The sequence below is a fragment of the Physcomitrium patens genome, chromosome 26, assembly GCF_059467195.1.
Source record: "Physcomitrium patens ecotype Gransden chromosome 26, ASM5946719v1, whole genome shotgun sequence".
In the NCBI taxonomy this organism is placed as follows: Eukaryota; Viridiplantae; Streptophyta; class Bryopsida; order Funariales; family Funariaceae; genus Physcomitrium; species Physcomitrium patens.
This window is the reverse complement of record NC_143435.1, coordinates 10038209-10064839: the sequence shown is the minus strand read 5'-3', so window position 1 is coordinate 10064839 and position 26631 is coordinate 10038209. Positions and strand designations below refer to the sequence as shown.

Sequence of the window (26631 nt, the reverse complement as noted above, 5' to 3'; positions counted from 1 at the left end):
TTTGTTGTCAATCCTTCATCTTCTTCTTTATCTTCAAGAAGGAGTTCTAATTTCCCTTATAATTCTCCATCAATAGCTTGAATAAATAGATCAACTTTGTTCGGCTCCAATGTCAATTTTTCTACCTTCGATAATTGAGAGTACTGCCTCTCAAATTCCCTTAGTAGCTCTGTTGCTTGCAAATTCTTATTGGGCCGTTCAATCCATTCCAGAAACAACTTCTTAGTAATGCGATCAGCATCTTCCAAGAAATATTCGTCTTTCAATGCATGTGAAAAAACCTCCCATGAATTCCCATAACGATCCGTAATCGATGTAATGTGGTCTCTTATCTCCGGTATCGTGGCAAGTCCAAATAATTCAACCATTTTCTTCTCAAAAACATGATTTAATTCCATTTCACGAACATAACATCTTAAATACCTTGAAATATTCCTCCCATCAAATTGATCAATTTTATTGACCACTGCTTGCAATGCTTTGGTTGCCAAAGCTTCCTTTCGATCAATGATTTACTGTTGCTGCCTTGATAATGAGAAGGCTTGAAACATACTAGCAATAGACGGATCCATGTGCATACCTTGTCCTTTAGAAGAATCCCCACCAGAAACTTCTCCCAAAAATCCTTTAAAATTTTTATTTTCGTTCTCCATAAAAATAAAGATAAAATCAAATGAAATCCAATACCTTCCACCTCAAGCTTTCATGTCGGGTTCACCACTTTCGTCGTATTACGTGTTTTTCTGCTCGACAACGCGCCGAGCATCTAGCAGTATAAGGTAGTATGGAGATTCGCCAATATTCAAGTAGTCTATCAGTTTTTGACTGTTGGAATATAAACGACTGCAAGAGTACACAGTAAATCTATACGGATGCCCTTTGACTGCTCGCCAAAGTCCTTTTTTGTCCCAGCCGGTAGGTCTCTAGACATTATAGAGAACCCCGAACAACCCAAACTGCTAATCTTCGACACCGCTTTATACTCACGATCTTGTATCTACTGACTATCTCGTTAGATTAACCCAATAAATTTCATTCACTCCGCATACTCAATCCTATAGACATCCTTTTAATTCTTCATCACAGACGTAACTCGATTTCACAAAACAGTCAAGAGTAATCAAACCCACTTCATTAAAAATCTCGATTCACCATTACAACACTAACTTCAGCAACGATTGTCTCAGTCTTCCCAAAACCCTATGAAGAAAAAATAATCCAATTCTCTGTCTTCTTTTCCCGCCCGAAGCATGAAGCTAGCTCTCTGATTCTTCAAAAAACTCCCCCCAAAACTTATTCTCTCCCTTAACCTTATCCTCTGAATTTCTTCAATCTTCCATCTTGGATCCGAAATTGGCTGCCATCGTCAAAGCTTGGATCCGAAATTGACTCTCATCGTCAGAGCTTTCTCCTCCGTTTTTACCTTTAAGAGATCTTTTTACCGAAAACAACATTCCCTGAAACGGCACAGAGAACAGGACAACCTGAAACAGAATCGAAACCCCGTAATCGGGACCACATTGAGTCGCCCGACCAATTCAGGTCTCATATTGGCTAAGAGTCCAGTAGTAAGACTCAGATGTCCCCGGAATCGGATCCAATTGGTCCTTTGCGTCAGATTGGCTGAGGCCCGTAGTAAGACCTGGATTTTTCCGTAATTAGACTGCATTGGGTTGTCCGACTAATTCAGGTCTCATATTGGGTAAGAGGATCCGGATTGGATTCTTGAAATTGGATCCAATTGGCTCTTCGAACCAAGCTCACCCGTCGTGTGAATTGGTCCTTTCCCTTCCTACTGACTCCTGTTATTGGAATCGAATGGAGCATTTCAGTATGCCCCGACTGTCTGTAACGGGGTGATTGAACCTGGCCACTCAATATTTGCACTGGAGTTGGTCGTTGCTCCCAATATTCGAGGTAACAGAAAATTAATGAAAGTCCCCTTTCTTTATATTTTCACAGTATACTCGTGTTATAAGACGACAGCTTAAACCAAGTTTTAGAACAATACTTAAGGTGCACTATGAATTATCAACAAAACAATTAGAGAATCTTCTTGCCATTGGTATAGTTTGCTTATAATAATACAATGCATTCTTCTATGTAAAAAACACCTTTCTTTGCCAATTATGGTTGTCATGCATGACTTGATACTTTTGACTTTTTAAAAGCTGATAATCTTGTGGCAAAAGGTTTGGAAAATTTTTTGTCAGATCTACATGCAACAATGAAGGTGTAATTAAAGGAAGTTGAAGAACAAAAAAAGATCAATGAGGATGCCTATTGAAAGGAACAACCACAATTCAATATAAGTAAAAATGTATGATTATTTCATTGTAATATCAAGATTACTTATCCTTGTGATAAGTTCAACTATTGTAGGCTTGGACCTTTTTCTATTTGTAGAAAAATCAATCTAATTACTTATGATTATATCTACTAGAAACAATAAAGATCTATCAAGTCTTCAACATGTCTCTTCTTGAACCATATAAAACTATGAATATACCAAGAAGAAGACAAGCTCTACCTCCTCCTATAGAAGTGGACAATAGTGCAGAGTTCAAAGTAGAAGAAGTTCTTGACTCAAGGCATCATCAAAATAAATTGAAATATCTTGTCTATTGGCATGGATATGATATTAGTGAATGCATATGGGAGCCAGTAAAAAATACAACAAAGGTAGTGCAAGGTTTTCATTGACAACATCTATCTAATTGAAGATGAAGAATAATAAGTCTTTGCTATAAAAGAAACAAGGTCTCAGAAAGATTGTACTCTATCTTTTTTTGTAGCTTCTATATATTTGTGACTCTAAGGAGATGAAGAACCAACAACCAGCAAATTCAACTCAAGAGATTTTATTTGCGAACTTACCAGATGAGATATTGTCATTGTCACAACCATCAAGATGACAAAATTGACATAAAGATCATCAAGAATGATATAACCTTTCTCAAATAGTTGTTAAGATATAACAAATTTGATATTACGACATTAGAAAAGAGTCTCAATGTTTGATAATTTTATTAGAGATAAGAACAATTCCTAACAGTATTTCAAATATTTTATTTGAAAGAAGTTACAAAGGCCTCAACAACAACAAATTATACGGTGGTCTTCTTGCCCTTGTATGGGACACTATCAATTCCTAAGAGGGCCTAACAACTATCTTCGAAGAGAATAAAGATCAAAATATGTCGCATCTTGGATTTTTTCAACATATAAAAACCACTTCTGGTGGAACTCCTTAAAAAAAGGGCTAATGTCTCAGACATATATATGTAAACTTATAATTATCTATATGATTTAGATAAAAGTAAGTAAAAGTAGGTTAATTCCATAAAATCTTTTATAAAAGCTTCTTAGAAGCTTCATAGACTTTGCTTTGACTTTATATGTATCTTTAATTAACTTTTTAAGTTAGCAACATGGTCAACAAGATTGGTCATGTGCCATACATGTTAGTAGCTTGAAGAACAAGCTAATTATGTAGTCCACAGATAGAAAACTGACCTTGTAAGCTAAGGCATGTATCCTACAAAGTCAATACAAATTACAAGTCCTATAGAATGTCGCCATATAGCTTTTAGTTAGATAGTATATATGAAGGCAAAAGTGAAGCTCTTTCACTTTTGTTAATTTCTTTCTCGTTCCTAGTCTACATTTAAGAATCTCTAATTTCCTTGTCTTTTGGTAATAATCATTCTAATTTTTATTTTATATATATATATATATACTACTTTATTGTTATTTTATCACTTTTCTTTTAACACATATTTTCCAAGTTTATGCATCTTCTTCCAATTCATGTCTTTGATACATAATAGAAGTGCACTTATGAATATGACTTGAATAGATCCATTAGAATATTCGAAAGGATGCAACTTTTGATAGATCTTGACTTGTTGCAAAAATCTTTGAAATTTTGATCTTGTTCCATCAAACTTCTCAAGCATACTAATCTTTATCCTTGTTATACTCGTAGAGGAAAAATTCCATAGATTTGGTTGTGAAGTTGATTTACTTGCTTTCTTCAACTGCACAACTTCTTGCATCATACTGTGAACTTCTTCCATAGGCGTAGGCATTGTTCCTCTATGATTTACATTAAGAATATGTAAGATTTCTACTCTTAGAGTGATCACAAGCTTATGAAGATTTGTAATAGTTGCAAATCTATACTCAATTTTGCTAAGAGTAGCATCCATAATTTTTCCTTCCATAGACAACTCAGACAAGTTCAAAAAGTTAAATTAAAGGAGGATAATCCATAACTTTTGATAAAAAAAATTATAAAGAGGGGTAATCCACTCTCTTTAAGAAAAGTTTAATATTAAAAAATAAAATTCTTTTTTAAAGGTGGATAGTGTGCAACCTTCAAAACACAAAAATAAAAGTAGAATAATCTACTCACTTTTAAAACAAGACAAAAACTATATATTAGCACTCTTATCATACTATCAAGGACATGAATCTCAAAGAAAGAAAATCTTCAATACACTCTTGTGGCACTGAAGAAAATTAGAAAGTCACTCAAAAGGTGATGTAATATTAAACTAGAATGGCTATTGCTAAAAACAAGAAGACTAGAGAGTCTTGAAACAAGACTAAGGATTAGAAAGGCATTGACAAGAGTGTAGAAGGCTTCACTCTTGCGTCTATATATACTCTTAAGTAGAAGCTATGTGACAATATTCTATAGGACCTCCAATACGTATTGATTTTGCTAGCCAAGTGTCTTAACTTGCAAGCTAATTATCTATGTATGAACCACATAGTTAGCTTGTTCCACAAGCTATTATACGAAGTTTACTTATTCCACAAGCTACCAACACGTGGTTAACTTGTTGGACAAGTTTGTAACCTACAAATATATCTAAAGTCAAAACCGTATCTATGAAGCTTTTTTAGAAGACTTTATGAAATTAATATATATTTACCTACTTCTACCTAATTATATCAGTAACTATTAGAATAAATGTATATATTCATGACTGTAGTATTACAATCATAAGATTTATTTATTTTTAAAATATTTAAATTAATTATTTATATTTATTTCTAAATAGAATAATAAAAAGATAAAAATAAAAATAAATTTTGATAGATATCAAAAATATAATGCTATCTATTTGATTCTTTCATGAGGAAGATGATTTTTTTTTAAAATCCTATCATAAAAGTTTTTGTCAATATAAATTTAAGAGTTAAGATAAATTTTTGAAATATTTTTTTAATTTTTATTATTTTAAATATTATTTGATTTTTTTAAAAAAATAATTATTTTTTGATAAAAAAATCCTATAAATAATAATATATAGTTTATATTTTATATTATTTTAAATAAATTATAAATTATAAAAAATATTATCTTAATTTTTTTTCATTTTAAGAAGTTGAAATAAAAAGAGATATAATTGAAGAATATTTTAGAAATGATATATAATACTTGTTAAAATTTTCTTATATTCTATTAAATGGTAATATTCTTATAGGATATAGGATATGGATTGAGTGCAATACAACAATAAGAATGCCAAAATATAAATTTTGATTTAAGACTTTTGGTTTGGGAGGTCCAACAAGGTATATAATTTTGGGTGGACTTGAAGTTGGGAGTTAATATATTTATGATAGACTTTGCAATATGAAAGTGAGCTTGAAAGAAGCATATTATATTCTAGATGTTGCATCAATAAGCTGAGACCTAGAAATTTTTCATGTAGATGTAGCTTAATAAAAAGTAAATCTTTTATATATTGTGTCGATTGTCATGTGATAATATAACTATATGGTGAAAGAAGAAAGAAATGATTATATTATAGATGAGCTTAAATAAAAATACTTTAGCAAATTATTATAGAAATATAAATAATAGACAAGAAGGTAGCAAAATTTAATAAATGTTAATATTGTCTCCTAAAAGAAGAGACTTCTATTTACTTTGTAGAAGCTTAAGTGAGCCAAATCAAAGTAAATAGGATAAATAATTGATATAAGTATTTTAAGAAGAAGATTAAGAATAGATTTTAGCAAAAATTACCTCAAAATATAAAGAACTAATACTTGGAGATGACTAGTTATGAATGAAGGCCAAAATCTAACCTTGAGGTACAAAACCATGTATCTATAGTAACTACAAAGTTCTTTGATTAATCAAAAAATAATATTTTAGAATAAGATTTAAGAGAAGACTTGTGAGAAAAAATTTGAAAGTTGATTTCATGTGATTTGAAGGTGTATTGAGATTTTGAAGGCTTTTTAAAGTGAGAGCTGTATTCAATGGATTTAGATTTTGAGAAATAAAAATAAAATTATAGATTTGATGATTTTGTGAGTGTTTTAAATATTTTCTTCATTGTACTTGTTTTGAATATATGTGAGAAATTTGATATCAATTATGTAGTTAGTTTAAAGGTTGTAAGAATTTTTGTGGATTATAATCTTGAATAATTGAAATTAAGGGTCAATGAAGGTTTTTGTGATGTTACATCTACTCGTTTGATTGAAATAAAAAAATTTAAGAACTATTTATACTTAAAAATTTGCACATCACTCAAATTTTGAAGCAATCTAATAGTTCAGTAACAAAAAACTACTATTGGAAGATCAACATTCAAGGTTGGAGAAAGGGAGGAGGCCAAAATTTGAAAGATTTTGGAAGCTTTTTTTTCAATTGGTGAGTCTAATTCTTTTCAAATTTTGTGCATTTATTAATTATATATGGATTGAAATTTGAGTAAAATTTCAATTAAGATCAATAGTTCAATTAATATTTATTGAGGTTTTAAAATGGTTATCATAATTGATAAACATATATTTAAAATTTCATTAAGATTGTTTACGGTTTGGTTAGGATTTTATTAAAATTTCATTAAGATTTGAACTAGAGTTTAGAATTATTTTAGGATATTGTTAGTATTGTTAAGAATTTTTAGAATTTCATTAAGATTTATTTAGAGATATATTAAGATTTGGTTAGGATTTACGTAAGATTTATTTAAAATTCAATTATGATATTTATTTTTAGTATTTATTTTTTATTTTTTATTAATTTTTTAATGATTTTTATTTTACTATTTCTTAAATATTATTTTGATTTCTTTAAGGTTTTTATTCTTTTATTTCTTTAGGATTTTTTATTATTTTTTTTGAGGTTAATTTATGACTTTGTAATATTTCTTTATAATTGCTTTTGAATTTCATTTGAATTGGTTAATGTTTGATTGAAGTTGTTAAAGATTATTCAAATTTTATTTAAGATTCTAGTAGACTTAGTAGGATCGTATTGTTGCATGTTCTATTTACCTTCCATAAATAGGTGCCTAATGCATTTTCAAGAAAGAATTTATGTTATATGACAATGTGTTTATCTAATTTCTCTTTGTGATTTTTTTCATAGTGAATGTACAATTTTCTTTCCTTAAGAATACCTTGTATAACATGAATAAATATTATTTTTGATATTATTTTAAAATATACATACAAAATTTTAATCCTTGTTTGTATAATTATTTAGCTTACTTTAATGAAATATTAAAAATACTCAAAATTTAGAAATTTTTTTTAATCCTTATTGTTTGTATTTTTATAGAAAATAAAAAATAAAAAAATCTTAAATTAGAAAATAAATAAAAATAAATAAAAAAAATAAAAATCTTATTTTCTTATGTATATTGATTATATGATTGAATCTTACAATTGACTACATTACAAATTATAATGTCGAAATTCAATTTAAAATATTTCATTCGATGTGATCTTAATTCTTAAATATAAATTAGAATTTATCAGAAAAAATATACTTATATATTAGAATTTTTTATTAATATTATCATTTTTTATATGTAGTTTTATAATGATAAATTACAAATATATAACTTTATTGATAAAAATTCTTTTAAAGATTAATTATAAGTTAAATATCTTATCTATGGCAAATCTTGTAAGAACCAATCTTTAGACATCATTGTACATATTCATTATATATATTAATCTTTTTACTATTATTTTTTTTTAGTATAATTTAGACCTACATTGTTACTTAAAGAAAATTACACATTAAGAATGATAGAAATAACAAAAAAAAAAGATCAAATGTACACAAACAAAATATTTATGTAGTTCACTTCTTCTAAAGCTACATCTGTAAGAAAAATCTCTAGCTCACAACTTTATTGATGCTACATTTAGGATATAATATGCTCCTTCCAATCTCACTTTTGTATTTCAAAATTTATCCTACATTCTAACCCCAAACTCCGAGTCCTTCTATGATTATATCTTATTGATACTCCTTAATCAAAATCCTAAACTTCATTCTATGTTTTGGCATTCTTATTCTTATGTCACAAGTGATCCATATTTCAAAATTTTGTAAGGATATTATTACTTAACAAAATGCAAGTTGCTATCAACATATACATTATTAAATATTTAAAGTATATTATAAGATTTTATTGATTTACTTTTTAAAAAATTATATTATAATTTTTGTTAAATTTTGGAATTATAAATCATTATTTAAAATATTAGTTGTATCTAAAATTATATTTTATTTTTAAAAATAATAATTTTTATTTTTAAAATAGTATATTTTCCATATTTAACTACTTTTAGATTCAACCAATTATAAAAATTAACAAATATGTATATATAAAAGAATGTTAAAGTGACCTAAGATTTTACTCAATCCACCTATCTATGTTAACTATCATGAAAACAAAATGATTATTGGATTCATTTATCTCCCACTAAATCCACAATCAATGAAAATCAACTACATTTATCTTTATTCTAATCTTCTTCATTGGTACAATCATGGTGGTAGCACTATCTCTTACCTTTTCAAAAAAAATCATTGTTTTGTATTTAAAAAAGAGCTAAAGACCAATCTAGATTTAGTCTTCCCATTTTGTCTTCCATCTTTCTCTTGCCTCATACTCTCCTTCTTGCATTGCACATTTTAAACGTTTTGTGCTATTTTTTTTTACTTTGCATTTCTAGCTTGTTGTTGGAATAGTTCAATGTTATTTTAGTCCTCGTAACTCTAGCATAGTATAGATGTTGTGGCTACAGATGGAGTAGTTGTGGTTTGAAAATATTGTTATTTGGTGTTGTTTATTAAATCAAAGTAAGAGAAGCAATAATATTTATTTTATTTTAAAATATAAATATACTTAAATAAATCTAAGCCATATTGCTTAAATCTACTTCAAGATGAAAAAAATTTACAAAAAAAAAAAAAAAAAAAAAAAAAAACATATAATCAATTGTCAAGGATATAAAATATAAGTATAAAATAAATGTCTACTTTTTTAAGAAAATTGAAGTTTTTTATAAAATTAAAAACATTGCATCTCTTTTGTAAGTATTTATTATTTTTAAGGATTATTCTTTTATAAAATATATATATTTAATTTTTTAAATAAAATTTTTTAAAAAAATATTTTTTTAAGAATTTTACACAATTTTTTAAAATAAAACTTTAGTTTATAATCAAATTTTACATAAATAAAAGAGGTTTTTTGTCTAAAAAATTTGTTTTTTTTAGAAGAAAAAAATATATTATAAGAAAAAATCTATATAATATATTTTACAACAAAATTGAATTACAAAGAATGCTAAACACATTACTTTACAAATCAGCAAGAACATATTATATGTATAAAAGTTCAACAATAAATTATAGACAAAAGCATTATAAAATTTATTATACACATATATTTAAATTTTTATTATTTTTTTCTTTTACTAATAATATCTAAAGAAACTTAGAATGGTATATAACATAATTATATTTAAAATTGGAGAAACCTAAATATGTTATATATAAAAAAAAATAGGATTTTTAGACACTTTTTTGATAAAAAAAATGGCACCAATTGCATATTTCTTAGGTATTGTAAATGAATGGAAACATATAGGCCCATATTTTTAAATTATAAAGATTATTAAAAAATATAATATTAAATTATTAGAAGAAAAAGATATCTATAAAATTCAATGATATATTTAAATAAAAAAATAATGTAATTAAATATTTAACTTTTAAAAGATTTAACTTTTTTTATAAAAATAGATGTAGGTGCATAAAAACAATTAAGATTTAATTTTATTAACAAAAACGATTTAAAGCTTTTAAAGATCAAAAAAATATTATTAAAAAACCACTATATTTAAGAGATATTTACCAAAATGAATCTTTAAATATATATAATTTTACTTATATAAAAAATCAAAGAAAAGTATGATTTTTTAATTAAAATTGGAACCAACATGTATACATAATTGTGGTTCTCATAAGCTTTGTATAAAGCTTCTAAAATTATTAATTATTATCTAAAAACATATCTCAAGGTTTTTCCAAATATGTCATGTATTATGTTATAAAGAAGCATTGTTGAATTGTATTTTTTTTTTTTGAGAATATATCAAGTAATTAGTTGTAGAAATACAATTAAATTTTACAACTATGCATGAAAACTTGAATATTTTTTGACTAATCATAAACAATGTTATCCAATTCCAACTTAAGGTATTTTAATGATAATATATAATGCTAAAAAATATCCATTTCAATCACCACATACATGAACAAACTCAATTTGCTTTGTTACCTTTGTCTTTTTGCAACTTCAAATTTTTCTTACAAACCTTAATTATTATCAATAAACTTTAGCAAGGCATAGCTTTCAATTTAACTTTTTAAGTGCTGTAAAAATTTATAAACTAAAAAAACTTCAATTCTTCTATATTTCTATGATGATTTAGTCCAATACAACTTAAAATTTGTGTAAAAAAGCCAAAATACCACATTGATGTTTATTAGTTGTTAACTTGAAAGTCAATGAAGAAGTTGTAGCAATGGCTTTTTTCTTTCTAATTTTTAACTTTGGCTCAAAATTAGTCTATAGCTTGTCATTAAGGCTTCTAACATTACAACAAGTGTTATCTTATTTCAACTAACGAATCTTAGATTTCACAAAAATCCTAACCAATCCTAAAATACCCTAAAGTATTTTGTCCTAGGCAAATATTTTGGTGCCTAGGGATCTAATTTTGACCATGACTCATAAATAGTCGTCTCTTTGGTATCAATCCAACCAATTCTAAGGTTTCTTTAGCACAATCCTATACTTATTTTTACTTTAGAGTTAATCATATCAACTACTTATTTAATCTACCTCTTTTTTATATTATTTGATAGCCTTTTAAATGTAGTTCAAGCAGTTTTTACAATAAATTGCAACCTTAAAGGAAAAATTGCTAATTAAATTTATCCTATTAGATATTAAGACATACATGTGAGTTTTAATAAAGTACATATCAAAATACAAATTAATCTTCTATAAAACAATTACAAAATATTTAAGCAATGCATAAACTTTAGATTTCATAGTTTAAAATAAGTGAAAAAATAATAATTTCTTAAATGAATTTTATAGTTATACTATTCATTCTTGTATCAATTACAAGTATAAAATCAGCATTTCATATTTCTTATGCTTTTTATTACTATGCAAACATTCAAATGTACCATTAAAACAAGCAAAAGCTTTTTCTTTACTCATCCACAATATTTTTTTATGAATAATAAATAAATTAAAAATATTAATATTAATATATAAGTATTTACATTATAATTATTCTTTATAATAATTTTTATTGAACTTAAAACAGAATGATAACATTTTTCTTTATTCTGATTAATTTAAAACAGTAACCATTTCAGAACAATTGTAGTAAACATTTCGAAAATATGATGTTATTTTATTCGAAGCAAGTTATTTGAATACTAAATAAATTACATCTAGTAATAAAATATGGTTTTTTTAATTTAAAAATAATTTTTAAATAGAATTTCTAAGATTAACTTGTTAATATCATAAATTAATAAAATCTTAAACTTAATCTTATTTATTTAGATACTTTCAGCTTAAGTCTGAATCTCAAATATTAATTTCATTTGAAAACCTAAATTATAACTACACTTATATCATGATTGGATATTAAATTAGAAAAAATATATAACATCATTTTTTAAAATTTAAATTTAAAAATATGCAAAGACAAAATTATGAGAATCATGAATCAAAAGATAAATAAATTTGAATTTTTTTTCTTATTAATAAAGTAAAACAATATTTTCAAACTATATTTAGATCCATTATATACAATATGCTATTTTTTAAAGAACATTTTTATTTGTTTATCAAGAGTAGAATTAACATTAAAATACTATCAAAAAACTATAATCAAAAATATCAATAGCAATAAATTATCCAATGATGTATGATAATTTTTTGTTTTCTATTCTACTAATTTTAGAAATTTAGGATTCATTTTGATTTTTTATTAATTAATTTTTTATTCTTTATTTATTGATGTGTATTTTATCTTCAATTTTTTATTTTTATTAATCAATTTTTCACTCTTTAATAATTGATGCATATTTTTTATTTTTTTTATTCAAAATTAAATTAAATTGAAAAATAATCAAATTCTTTTAGCTAGTATTTTTTAAAAACTTGCTTGTACTTATCTATTAATTTACACTTTTTTATTAATATTTTTGAATTTCGTGATGCTTCTATTCAAATGTAATTTTATTAGATTAAAAAAGATTATGCTGAAAAATATCTTTGTTAGTAAATTTATGAGATTCCTAATACAAATATTGATTGGTAGATTATAATGGAAAAGAATTATCACTTGCATAATTGTTTTGGTGATATGCAATGAGATCAAAAAAAATATTAGAAAATATCTCCTTAGGAAATTCTACATTTTTTGTTTGACCTATTTGCCAAATAAAGAGAAATCATGTAGTTTGAAGAATGAAAGTATCCAACAAAAGAAGCATGAATTTTGCAATATTTGTAACTTGTTGTGCCCTTCATTACTATCTAACTAGTCAAGTTTGTTGCATGCTTTGCATGGAATTGGTAGACAAAAGTATTCCACTACATACAACATTTGCTTGCCTGTGGTGTATAGCTTTGGTTTCAAACAGGCTTCTACATTGATATACATGACAAATAGCCATCTCCGCCATTTCTCTCCCTCAATAAAGTATTAAATTTTGAGATGCACAAGAGATGGAGAATCCCGAGTATTAAAGCCCAAGGAAGAAACATTAACTTGGGCACTCTCTTTGTGTTCTTACTTTGTTTCTGAATATTTTAGGGTTGTGCAAGTTTTGGAAAACCCACATGCTACTAACCAAAAATTTAATTTTATTTAAAATAATAATTTAAAAATGAATAAGAATAAAAATAAAAAATGGACTGGGATTAACCAGAAAGATTAGTTTGGGTCATTAAATGACTAGCTCTTGGCTGTAAAGAGTGTTGCAAATCCTTCTGTGCACGTGCTAGCTACTAGAGCATTTTGATGGTGAACATTGTATGCATGCTACTAAATTCTGTTTGTTTTGATTTGTTGTAAAAGTATGATAGAATTGCATACCATCCAATTTATTACATGAGTGGTTTTGAGAAATCCATGCAGTTGAAACGCATAACTGATTCTTGCTTGTGCTAATTGATATTACTCACAGATATACTGCTATTCGTGATATAAATATATATATATATATATATATATATAGTCAATATCTTAATATTAATAATGACTAAAATCAGTAACAAAAATCAACTGGTGTTCGCTCATGTTTTTCAATATCTAATAGTTCAAAAAGTGGATATATATATATATATATATATATACACACACCCACACATATAACTTTATATAAATTTATTATTCTAGAAAAAACTAATAAGAATTTTTTTTTCTTCACTTGTGAATTTATATTATTCTAATAATTATTTATTTTAAAAATTCTGTTAAAACTATAAACACAATATTTAATTACCAAAAACTTTTATCTTTAAATGAATTTTATTTTAGTATTTCATTATATTTTTTCAATATTATATATATAACGTTTTTTTACAAAAATATATATATAATTGACTTTAATAATATGATAAATCATTTTTAAAGAAGCGTTTTGTAACAAAGCATGCTACTGGCACATTATTAAATAAAGCATATGATTTCAGAATATTTCAAGAAGTAATATTTCTCATTTATCAGTTGTGTTTTATAAAACTTGGACAGGTGTTCTTACAGGTAAATTTTAATTAGAGAATTTGTGATTTGGATTTTACAAACACTTTTATCCATAGAATTTTCAATATTGATTTAAGTTTATGTTTAAATTTAATAAAAATTATATTATATTTAAAATTATGATTAAAATACATTATTTAATCATTTTTGTAAAGCAAAATTATTTTCAATTATTATTTTTTATTTTAATTCAATTAGATAAATAAAATATTTAATATACTTACAGTTTAAATTTTGTGATTTAAATTTTTAATTGGTACACAATTATATAATTAAAAAAATAAGATATATTAAACAACTGAAACAGCTTATATCAACAACTCTAGCTAAAATGATTTTCTTAAGCCTAAGAAACCAAATATTTGACATGAATTATTGAAATATATATATATATATATATATATATATATACACATAGAGAGAGAGAGAGAGAGAGAGAGAGAGAATTTGCAAGAAATAACATAAAGTAAATTATTAATTTTTCGGTATTAATGTCAAAATTAAACACACTTGATTTGACACTATGAAATAAGTTATAAATTTACAAGGTAGAATTAAAGTTTTATCTCATTGATTAGCCTAAATAAATTTATGTCTTCAAACATAAATGTATAATATTAAACATTAACCATAATATTTCTTTTGTTCTAATCGAAAAAGTAATATTACAGATGGTATTAAGTTTATTTTGATAGAAATTAAAAATTAAATACAACAGTTTAGTATTTCTTCATACCATGTCTTCAATTTTGAAAAGCTCTGTTTATTTTTATATCATTTTTTACTAATATTTTTAAATATATTTTTTATTTTAAGATTTTAAACACTCTTTTAAGAAAGTTAAACAACAAAATAGATTTCACTAAGTCGTAAAAGTCTATATTTGTGGTCGTAAATATCCAATTAATAATCTATTTCAAGATTCCACCTGGATATTAGTTCTTAGGCATTAATTTTTTTTTAGAATTTTATTTATTTAGAATCATCTTATAACCTTGTTGCACTTGGCTAAGCTACCTTTTAATAGCTACAAGCAAGATAATTTATATTTTTGTGTATATTCATATGATCATAATTGGTTTATATTTATATCATTATATTTTAATACAAATTAACACTTTATGAAACATATGAATGAATCTATTTTTCTAAAATAAAATTTAAAAAAAATACTCACAATGACCATGCCACCTCCTACTAAGATAATCATGTTACTGACATTTTTGTCAAAATTCTCATGTCAATAGTTCTATTAGAAAGATATGAGAAGTCTTGTCAATAATAACCTTATTTTTTTTTAATTTTAGATTCATTTTTTTTATACATAAAAAAAAGAGTCTTTCAAATTTTCACTCAGATAAGTATTTTGCAAAAGAAAATTTAAAAAATGTTACTTAAAGAAATTAAAATTTCAATTATTCAAATTTTCGTCCATTTTATATTAAATTTTAAATAACAAACTTAAAAGAATGTAAATTTGTGGTCCATAAGCATATGTGCAAATTCTGTATCAAATCACTTAAATAAAGGACGATGCAAATTATCATGCAATATTTTAGATAAGACTCTATCATCAACACCATCACATTTTTTAAAAACTTTTTACATCATTCAAAAGTAAAAATAAAAGGCAATACATACATGTATGTATGTATGTATGTTTAAATATATACATATAAAAATCCGGATTCTGTCAACCACGAAAGTGGAGAAATTACCAAACATAAGCACAATGAATGATTCCACCAAAGATTAGAAAAAGCAGAAGCAAAAATGCAAAAAAGCAAAAGTGACGTGACACTTGTCCCTCCTGACCTGAAACCACGACAACGGAGGAGCTCGTTAACCGCTCAGAAATTAGGTTTTGAAGACTTGGAGCAGGATGAAGAGACTCCTTCAGTAGGTGCCCTTTGTTGTTGAGAAGTTTTCTAAGGTTTTGACTTCTTTTACTACATGCATGCCGTGTTCGTTAACAGTTGGTGTGTTGTAGAGAATTTCCAGAGATTTATTCCACCATGGACATCGTTGGATTGTGCGCGCATGATATACGTCGAAATATGTCATGCCTTTCGAGGACTTGATAAAATATGCTGCTCTGCATACTTGCCTCACCCGCTCAACAAAAACAGAACGCCTACATTATTTTCGAATCTGTTGCTTGCAGAGATTATGAAATATTATTCCAGGTTCATCTGCGATTACCGTTTTTCCGCTGAAGGTATGTTGGACATGAGAATCATGTAGCAAAATTTCCGACAGGCGTTCTCATTCGGCTCTCTGTTAGAACTCACAATTAGAACTTCAGATGGTACATTGTAGGTTTGATAGAGTTGCTTCGATTGTAGTGATCGTTGCATTGTGTTTTCTCATCTGTTATGTGCAAATTTGCAGGCGAGAGGGATTTCTGGAAGTCCTTGTCGAGGTCCATGACATTGGGAATTCTGTTAGTTTTTTCATCAAGAGTGTAATATAACACTAATGTTGGCTAGCACTGGCCCCACCCTACTGCACTTGGGACTGGGAGTCACAAGTGTGTGTGTGTCTCTACGGAAGGCATGAACGTCAAAATTGGTGGCAAGAGGGGCTGGCGTTTTCACGGCCCCCCACCAACGATAAATCGTAACCATCACAACTTGCAGATGCCCTCAATGGCGAGGGTTTTATAGTACTTTGTTTGTTTGTTCTCTGTTGTTACAACTCATTCTCAAGTTCCACATTCGCTGAATCCGTGTAGAGCAAACCCCATTCCTCTGCGTTGCTGATATTCCTACGATTGGAAGTAACTCGACCTCAGACTTTGGAATATGGAAACCGTTTCACTTCTCGTATGGATTTCGAAATTCTCCGGGCATCTGTAAAGCGTGTTGGTTTCAGTGAGAGCTTTGACAGGTTCATGTATACCAGCTCGAGAGGCATGAGTCGCCAAGTGGTCATGCTCATCGCATACTCGTGAATGCAGCTCGGAACGTGGGGTCAAGTTAAGATAAAGGTGAATTAAACCTCAGCACCTTTGTGGTCCATTGCAACTAGCACTTAAGAAGCCGTTGTGAAGCATCTAGGCCTTCGCTTAGCCATGTTTGTCCATGTTAACAGCATCTCAACACCACCTTTGAATGCTTTTAACAGTCCTTTTTTTCCAGATGATTTGGAGTTATCCACAACGGTCCTCGCAATACTGCCGTAGCAGCTTTTCATGTAAAGATACTCGTACGTCAACAGTTTCGTGCGGAGAAAACTCCACGTGCAACTTCCACCTGTGAGATAAAAAGGGAAAACATAAACATAAAATAAAATAGAAACACGCACAAACACACACACATACACGCACACTCACAAAATCAGATCAATTGAAGGTGATGGATTGTATGAGCGTCTGAACGAAGAAGCAGAGTGTCTGGCCCCGCAAGCTGACCATCCTCAGAGAGAGGCTGTAGTACTACACTGACCCTGCTTGTATCCCAGGGGACGAAAGCATCTTTTGTCTCACTGCATCAAGTCACTTTGCCAGGAGGCTCTTGCCGAGAAATGGGAGTTTTGTGGCCTTCTGTGCCACGACTCTCCAACCGTCTTGTGCTTGCTTGCCCTCTCGGTGACATATCCCTTCTAATTTATTTATTTATTTATTCCTTTATTTTATTTATTAACTTGCCCAATTTTTTGCAGGGAAGACTTCAAGACCCCACTTTGTCACATTCTTCCCTCTCCCCTTCAGGTCTTGTTTGTCTCTGCATTTAATATTTCATATCCATCATTATTCACAAGAGCAACTTCTATCTCTCTCTGCCCCCTCCCTCCCCTCAGTTGCATTCACGCAGGGGAACGTGTTCCCCATTCTTGCGATGGTCGGGAACGCAGTTGAGGACAGTTGTACGAGTTCCCAGAAGATTGAGCTTTCTCAGAGCCTACAATTTCACCAAGTGTCGACAATTGGGGTAGGGTCTTATCTACAAGGGCCGTGGTGCTATTGTTGGGGCGAACACACACCTACAGACACCCACATAGAGACACACACACACACACAGAGGCTACACTGATGGGGACACTCATGGGCACTGCCCCCTCCCCTGTCTTTGTGTTTTTATTGTAGGTCTTGGCCTCTGTCTCTGGGATGTAGGGGGAGACAGAGACTGTCAGCAGAAATACTGGGCACAGGGGAAATCTTAATAATAATACCCCCTCCCCCTCCTCTCTTCCCTTCCCTTCCTTACTCCTTTTCCTGCTGTGCCCCCTTTGCCAGAAAGAGATTCTCTTGATCAAGCGGGCACTTAGCAGTGGAGCGTATGAGCTGGAGAAAATGATTGATTGATTGATTGATTGAAAACGACGAGAGCAGCAGGAGGAGCTCGGGCCCCCCGCAATATAAGAAGAAGAAGAAAAAAGGATCACTTGAATTTGAACCTCCCTGCCTGTTTGCCTATTGGCCTGCCTGACTGCAACCCCACACTTGCAACCCCCCCAAGTGGGATGACGATGATGCTGTCGTGAAATCAAGCCCAGACTTACTTGAAGCAGCTTCCCTCCTTCCTTCCCTCCTTCCTGAAGCTATCCATAAATCTATCTGTCGTTTGCTCTCTCTTCACTTCTCTTCTCTTTTCATTTTGCTATTGTGGGCCTGCTGCCCAGAGGTGCCCAACCCCTCCCCATCACATGACAAGCCCCATGTCCCCACGTGCTCCCACGTGCTAATACTCACACTTGGCACCACGCCATTCGCGGATTAAATCTTTGTTTCCTCCGTTTCATAATAAAACCCAATCCCCCCCCTCCCCTCCCCTCCCTACAAAGATGATCATAGCAACCGTCCGGTTTGTCCATCCGTCTGATTCATTCATTCTTAGGGAGTTCGTCCCTCAGTCAGTGAATCTGTCAGTCCATGAATTGGACAAGCCTTCATTCTCAGCTCCTGCTTCGGATGGGACAAACATTCTGTCAGCAAAGATGACCAGGCATTATTTGAAGTCATAGATTGCAATCCCACTTACCCTTGGAGGCTTCACAAATAGCTTTCTTATGGAGCTCATCTTCCCTTACATTAGTTGAAGTCATAGGTTGCAACAAGCAAGCCTTTTAATGTACTACAGACAATCTCTACTTTCTACCACCCTCTCCACGTCTAGTGTTTACCTCTTATTGACTCCATACTTACTCTCCACTTCTTATGCAATTGCAACTCATACTGGACACTAAATTGTCCATGCCCCCTTGGCATCTCCTCTTTAAGGCAATTGCTCAACAACCCATATTTATATTTTCATAACATCTATTCAAGTAATACTCTTCTTAGAAAATTTTCAATTAGGCATTGATGCCTCTCAAACTAATAACAAATAGTATCAATTTTCTAAAACTTCTATTGATAAATTCGTAATTAGAAATTAAATACAAAGATAGACACTTTGCATTTTGTTCAAAGATTGGTTCGAATTGGAAGTTTTAAGTTGTAAGGTTTTGAATTGAGCTGCATTTTACAAACACTTGTGTGAATTATTTTGATCACATGTCTAACATTATTAGAAAAAATTTAAAATAATTACATTATAGAGATGCATTAGTTATTTTTTATAATATTATAGCTATTATGTGTCAATGCTATGATAAAAATAATAATAATAATAATAATAATAATAATAAATCAAAATTAAAGATAAATTTGTATTTTATGATTTGATGCAATGAGCTTGAAAACTTGATTAATTTATTATATATATATATATATGGCTTAATGATTATGTACAATGTGTAAGTTAATTTAAATATTTTACAAAATTATTGTAACTTTTGCACTATGAACTTAATATGCATACAAGGTCTTAATATCATGCAAAAAACTTTATAAGATTAGCTAATTTCTTTTTGTAAGTCTATTAAACTTGATTCTTATAAAACAATTAAGCTTTACTAGGTTTAATACGCAAAATGACAAGGATATGAATCACAAGTAATAAATTCTTTAATACACTCTAGGATTACTAAAAAATAGTAGATAGTAACTTACAGATGGTATAATATTAAACTATAATGGCTATTGCTAAAGATAATAATACTAGAGATTTTTGAAATAAGACTAAAGATAAGGTGGTATCAAAGACAAGAACTTGATAAAAATAAATAAAGAAGTGAGACTTTTCTCAAAGAAAGATGAAAAAATAGAAATAACTCAATATGTATATTAAGAAAGAAACTGGAATGGCTATTGCCAAAAGACAAGAAAACTAGAGACCCTTGAAACCAGACTAGAAGCAAGAAAAGAATTGACAAGAATGAAGAAAGCTTCACTATTGTCTCTAAATACACTATCTAACTAGGGGCTATATGGCGATGTTTTATAGGACCTCTAATATGTGTTGACTTTGTAGGACACATGCCTTGACTTACAAGGCAAGTTTTTTTACGTGTGGGCCACATAGTTAGCTTGGTCTTCAAGCTAACAACATGTGTGGCACATAGCCAATTTGTTGACCACGTTTTTAATCCAAAAAGTCAATTAAAGTCACTTATAAAGTCAAAGTAGCCTCTATAAAGCTTCTAAAAAGCTTTCAAAGTAAATATTATAGAATTAAGTTACTTTTATCTACTTTTCCTTACTTCTATGTATTTATACATATAATTACTGGCTTACATGCCTATGCCCGTGACAGGTAGATATTAATCATAATATAAAAAAAATGCTTCACTCTTACCTCTATATACACTATTTAATTGAGAGCTATGAAGCAATGTTTTACAAAACCTCCAACATGAATTTAACTTGTAAATCATGTCTCTAACTTATAAGACAAGTTTCTTAAATGTACCACATGGCCAACTTGTACCACATATCATCAATACATATGATATGTAGTTAAGTTTCTAACCTCCCAATCAACTACAAATATGTATAAAGTCAAATCTGCATTGTTAATACCATTTAATAAAAAAGTCTTAAACATTATTTTTTCAATATGAAAGCCTCTAATTCAAAAATTATTAAATATAGATGAATGTTCTCCGCTCTTTATAATAATTTGGAAGGTGATTTGTAGGATATCACTATTAGCACCATGAAATTATTTTTAGTAAAAAATAACTAATTTTATTAGATTTTAGTTTGATTTTGATATAATTAAATTTTTTTAAATAAAAATATTTATAAAAATAATATATATATAGATATAGATAAATATTAAGTAGGTAGTACATTGAGATGGCAATAACAAAAATTGTGGTAACAAAGGGTGGATGGCATTAAGAACATCCTATTTGTATCCATTATTAGAAAGAATTCAAAGACTGATGTGAACTGTTGCAAACGAGAGACAATTATGCAAGATGTGGATGACAAATACAAATGCAAAGAAAAGTGCATAAGTCACACCAAAAAGATAAGAAAATAAGTGGCATGCACTAGACAAGAGGAAATAAATGAATAAATTGATAAATAAATAGAAACCTCCACAATATTTGGAGGTTCAAATTTAACTATTGAGACATAAAACTTTCACTAATGAAAAATAAAAGAAAAAGCAAAGAGAAGAAAAAAGAAGATGAAATGCAAAAAGGGATTAACATTTTAGCTTGCAAAAGAGAATTGAGATTGTATCTAATAAGAGGATGGAATTAACACATAAGACATGGAGTTAATGAAAGCAAATTAAAATAGTCATTTACTCTGTTTTTCTTTCTAACACTCTGCAATCAAGTCCAATATACATCAACATAATTGCATATACTACTGATATCTTTATCTTTCTTGCGTGCATTCTTCACCTTGGATCTCTTTCTTTCCATTACATCTTTATTTGTTATTTATTTCTAATTTTTTGAGGTATTGTTTTTGATGTGCCTCTGACCTCGCATATTACAGAGACACCTAACATTGTCCATAAACATTAATTCTGATGGTCATCAGCACTTTTCAGGGGAGCCCCACTCAAAATCAGCAAAGACCACAATACCTGAAGCCCATTGGCGGCATCATTTTGCTGCCCACTGAAGATGGCTCATGCTTTTAAGATGAGATTGGCTTACTTCCTTTTTCCTTTAGCTTTACTATATCCTCAGTCTTAAGCCCTTCCCCGCAGAGGCATTGGACATGGTGATATACATAAATGAGAAGATCCTCAAAGGTGGCCAAAAAATATCCTGAACATCAGTTGCTTTCAGGGATTTCATGGACTTTATCTCTCCCATCACAGAAAAAAAGTGTTTTTTTTTTTATTATTTTTTTATTCTGTAGATTTTATGCTAAAGGTTGGTGCCACAAAAAGTAAATATAAATGCTTAAATATCAAATTTATTAAAAATCACAAACACGTTAGTAAAACAATCTTACTAATAACCACATAAACTTCCTATAAAATAAAAAATAAATAAAAAGAGTTTCATTATTTTGCAAAATAAACATAATACGGTCATGTTTTTTTTTATTCATATTTTTTGTGACAAGTTAATGTAACATGGTGTGCTTAATTCGTATGTTGTTATTGGCTACTGGGTCTCGTTCATTTCACTATATTACAATTATTTGTTATGCATCTAATTATAATTCTACGCAAATTTTTCAACAACAAATCTTACGTTATGTCGTTCCTCAGAACATGGTTCCCATAACATCCCAAGATACATGGGAACCATGTTCTAATGAATCCAGCACCCCGGTTCCCATCGTACCCAATATTGAGAACAGACAGAAGTGCCCCCAACCCTCAGAGCTGTAGGGGTCAAGCTTAGCTACAATCATCAAATGGAACCAAAACCCGAAGACGTTCCTTTCATCGTGAGCCCGCGTTCTCTTTGTTCCCATGCAACCAACACTCATTAAAGTCCACTCTTCTGGTCCAAATCCAGAATATTTAAAGAAGAAAAGAACCTTTGCAACTCCAAACCCCTCTAGGAGGCGGGGGAGGAGGAGAATGTAACAGAACCTTCCAGAAGAATCGAACCTCCATTAGCCGAGCAAATAGAGAGAGAAGACCCATTCCGGAGCAGAAATCAGCCTCTCTCACAAGAAAAAAATGGACAGAAGGGGGGGGGTCCAAGAGAGGGGGATATTTCGCTCAGAATAAAGCGAATAACTGGGAGCCATAGGTAACGGAGAGCGTCCACTGTTCCGTTACGCACACAAATACTCGACGACAATGAACCAGTGATGTTCGAACGTTCCCAAGGAGAGAGATGGGACCGTGGGATCGGGGGTAAGATCTGACGGGTGAGATGAGGCGAAGGGAAAGGAGGCGCAAAGCAAACGATAGGGGATAAGTTCGCAATGAAGCTCCGGCGCAGGTGTTGCTGCTGGTGCAGTTGTTGCCAGCTTTAAGCATCATGGATCGATTCCCCGACCCCCACCCATGTCGCTGCCGTTGCTGCAACTGCAAGGCGGCGTCAATACCCAGGCAGTAGCAGTGTGCTGCAGAGAAAGGCTGGTGGGGTCCCTACATGAGGGAGCTCGGATTCACTTCTGGATCTCCTACATTCACTTCCTTATCGCCGTAAATTAAACTGGCTCCCCTACCTGCGACCCGGTGCACACGCTCACTCTCTCTGGCGCGCGCTGATCTGAGCTACAGATGGGTGTCCAGTTCATCTTGCCTGCACTGCAGTAGTGGGCGACGATCCGACGGATTTTGGGGGTTATTGGGTGTTGGAGCTGTGGGGTTCGTTTTTCTTTCATCTTTTATCTTTCTGCTGTTGTGGTTTTGTTTGTTTCTAGCAAACAAAGCCGTTGTTGTTGTCAAGTGTTGGTGGGTTTGTGAGCTTGGTCGCTAATCACAGTCATCAAAAAAATGAGAACATGTCTTTATGACCTGATTATATTCAAACTAATCTACTCATTTGCATGAACACACTTATCAATATACTTTTGCGAATATAACATGAAATCCAAGAATTTTAAAACTGCAATCATCCAAACAAAGAGGTCCCTAAAATCAAGATGAAAAAACGTGTACAAACAATCAACCCTTTTCATTTTTTGAAGAAAATAGAACAAGCATAAACTAATATGGCGTATATATGCAATTAAACAAAGAATTCATTTCATGCAAAACCAATTAACTTATCAATAACAGTTTTGGTATATCAACAATTAATGTTCGGATAGTAATTATTTTTTAACAAATGTGGTACCCAAAATTAGAAAGAATTTTAAAAATGTGATACCCAAAATTAGAAAGAATTTTAAAAATTATACATGTATGTTAACATTTTTTAACATTGTATATAATCATGTCTTCAATTCATTATTGTGCGAGAAATGGATTAATTTGCAAAAAATGACTACGTGGTTAAATAAATGAATATCATACCACTGCAATGATTCTAACTTAACAATTTAACAATCAAGAAAATATTTAGTGTATTCAATTTATTTATAATACTTAATTAGTGGATTTATATGCAAATATATATATATATATATATATATATATATCACGTGAACCATCTGCAAAAGTTTTGTTGAATAAAATCAAAAATCGCTAAAGCAATTCTTCTTGACTAGTAAAATCATTCCTAAACGATAAAATGCTACAGGATCTAAATAAACATTCCAAATTTTTGTTCATTTTGTCAAATTTGTGTGTTCATAGAAACATCATTAATTCTAAGGAATACTGATTAGTGTTAATTTGTTTCATTTTTTTTAACTCGTATACCAATGCTGATAATCAAGAAGTTACTATAAAGTTTTCATTTTCTCTTATTTTCCATTCTTTCCTAAAATTAGGACTTAAAATAACTCATGAATTTATTCGGTCAATGTTGGGAACCACTTTGATTTCTACCATATTTACTAAGCATCACCATAAAATTCATAAATAAACTGCTGCTCTTTACCGTTACAAATTTCAAACGTCAAACTCCATAATCATAATGAAATGAAATTTGAAAGTATATATATATATATATATATATATATACATATATGTACACATACACTTGCATGCATGCATAAATAATAAATAAACTTATCAATAAATATATTGTTATCAGGTGACTAATTATAGATTACTATTTAAAATAAAAAATGACAAGTTTAATTCCGTAAATCTTGTGTGCTATGGTTAGACTTTGGAGAAATCACAAAATATCATGTCCGAAGCACAATTGCCATCTTCATATTCTGTATTTCTCATGAGCTCAAATGTAAACCCTTCGTGTATATATATATATATTTATAACAGATTTAACTTATAAATCAATATATTGATACTCAATGAATTCATGTTACTCACATGTGGATGACATGTATCTATATCTATTATAGTAAAGTATTTATTACAATGTTAATAGTATTCTTGAGATAAAAATTATAGTCACTTAGTTAATTAGCATGATGTCTCCACTTTGAATCAGGTGATTATTAACAAAGATGTGCTGCCCATGTTTATTAAATCTTCTTAAGTAAGTGCATGAGTGTGAATATGTACCCACAACTCAAAATACCAATATTTTGATATGTTCAAATTTGTTTAGGAAACAATTTTATACCCAATTTAACGTGGTGAGAGAAGATTATATGTAACAGATAAGAAAAAGTAAACCGTAAAGTTGTGAAGGCGTCTTCGCGTTCGGAATGGAAAAAAAGAAAAAAGCGAAAAGTTGATAAGATAAAGGGTACACCGACTTTTCCCTCATCGAAGGGGGAAAAGCATATCATCCGTCCGATGTGGCTCTAGCTCAGACTTCCACGAGAGCCACGCGAGATCTTCTTTTGAGACGCTATTGGATGAGGCTGTGCCAGCTCGGACGCTTACTCCCTGCCATTCCTCCGATTAGGATTCCACGTGGACGGAGCGCCGACAGTTCAGCCTGTGGGCCCTCGTATATTAACGAAGGGGCTGCTTTGTAGCAGTGATTCGCAAAAGCGCATGATGTACCTACCATTATATTAAATGGGTTTTGGAATATACAGCGAAAACATTACGCTATCAATCTAATACGACTTGTGTTTATGTGCAGTAAGCAAAAATCACTAAAGCGTGTATATAATTTCATTTTCTCTGCTGTTGTTATGAAAGTGGAAACAAGAAGACTTAACTTTAATTTAATTTGTAGACACGTTAACACTTTGTTCAAGCAAATTAACTTCTTGCTTTTGTTCTTTTTCAAGCACAATATGACTAAATATATCACTTTCATGTCAGGGAGCATGAATATTTCACTTGACAATAATAGATTTGGATGGTTATACTACTCACAGAATATATATTAAATTTAGTATATGTAAATTATCTTCAAAATGTAACATTTGTTGCAATAATTAAATTGATTTCACTAGATGACATATGCATGACTTGTTAGTTTATTCATGTTTGGGTAATATTATTTTTTCAAATAGAAAGGAAATTATCTAGTATTACTTGATGTTTTTGTAATGAGAAATTTTGAAGTATGCGTCTAAAAACTTGTGTACAGAAAATTAGAATTAAGATCGTCATGTTTTAAAAATTATGTGGTTGGAATTCAATGAGAATATGTATTATTAAAGTACATGTTTTAAAAATGGAGATT

At 29.8% G+C, this 26631-nt stretch overlaps 1 protein-coding gene and 1 long non-coding RNA gene across 3 annotated transcripts; one reads left to right on the top strand and one right to left on the bottom strand.

The window, feature by feature from the left end:
• Positions 1 to 15004: 15004 nt before the first annotated feature.
• LOC141044983 (uncharacterized) lies at positions 15005 to 17224 on the top strand. Of its 2 annotated transcripts, none has more exons than XM_073531584.2 (3): positions 15005 to 16041; positions 16144 to 16360; positions 16534 to 17224. In XM_073531584.2, exons 1-3 carry the CDS (start codon positions 15916 to 15918, stop codon positions 16608 to 16610), a joined length of 420 nt encoding a protein of 139 aa, XP_073387685.1. In that variant the 5' UTR covers positions 15005 to 15915; the 3' UTR covers positions 16611 to 17224. The 2 variants fall into 2 exon arrangements, with proteins under 2 accessions (XP_073387685.1, XP_090104268.1); XM_090248142.1 differs by having other exon boundaries at positions 15995 to 16041; positions 16119 to 16360; positions 16534 to 16673.
• Positions 15125 to 17716, bottom strand: LOC149986233 (uncharacterized). Its single transcript, XR_016501248.1, has 2 exons — positions 17589 to 17716; positions 15125 to 17396 (listed from the first exon to the last, which is right to left on the bottom strand). It is a non-coding gene; the product is annotated as an uncharacterized LOC149986233 (long non-coding RNA).
• Positions 17717 to 26631: the final 8915 nt, after the last annotated feature.

Excerpts from the sequence above, each read along its gene's own strand:
- LOC141044983 (XM_073531584.2), top strand. The coding sequence starts at position 15,916 with ATGCAAAAAAGCAAAAGTGACGTGACACTTGTCCCTCCTGACCTGAAA. Across the intron at positions 16,042-16,143 it reads AGGATGAAGAGACTCCTTCA|AGATTTATTCCACCATGGAC; the intron begins GTAGGTGCCCTT and ends GAGAATTTCCAG. Across the intron at positions 16,361-16,533 it reads TTACCGTTTTTCCGCTGAAG|GCGAGAGGGATTTCTGGAAG; the intron begins GTATGTTGGACA and ends GCAAATTTGCAG.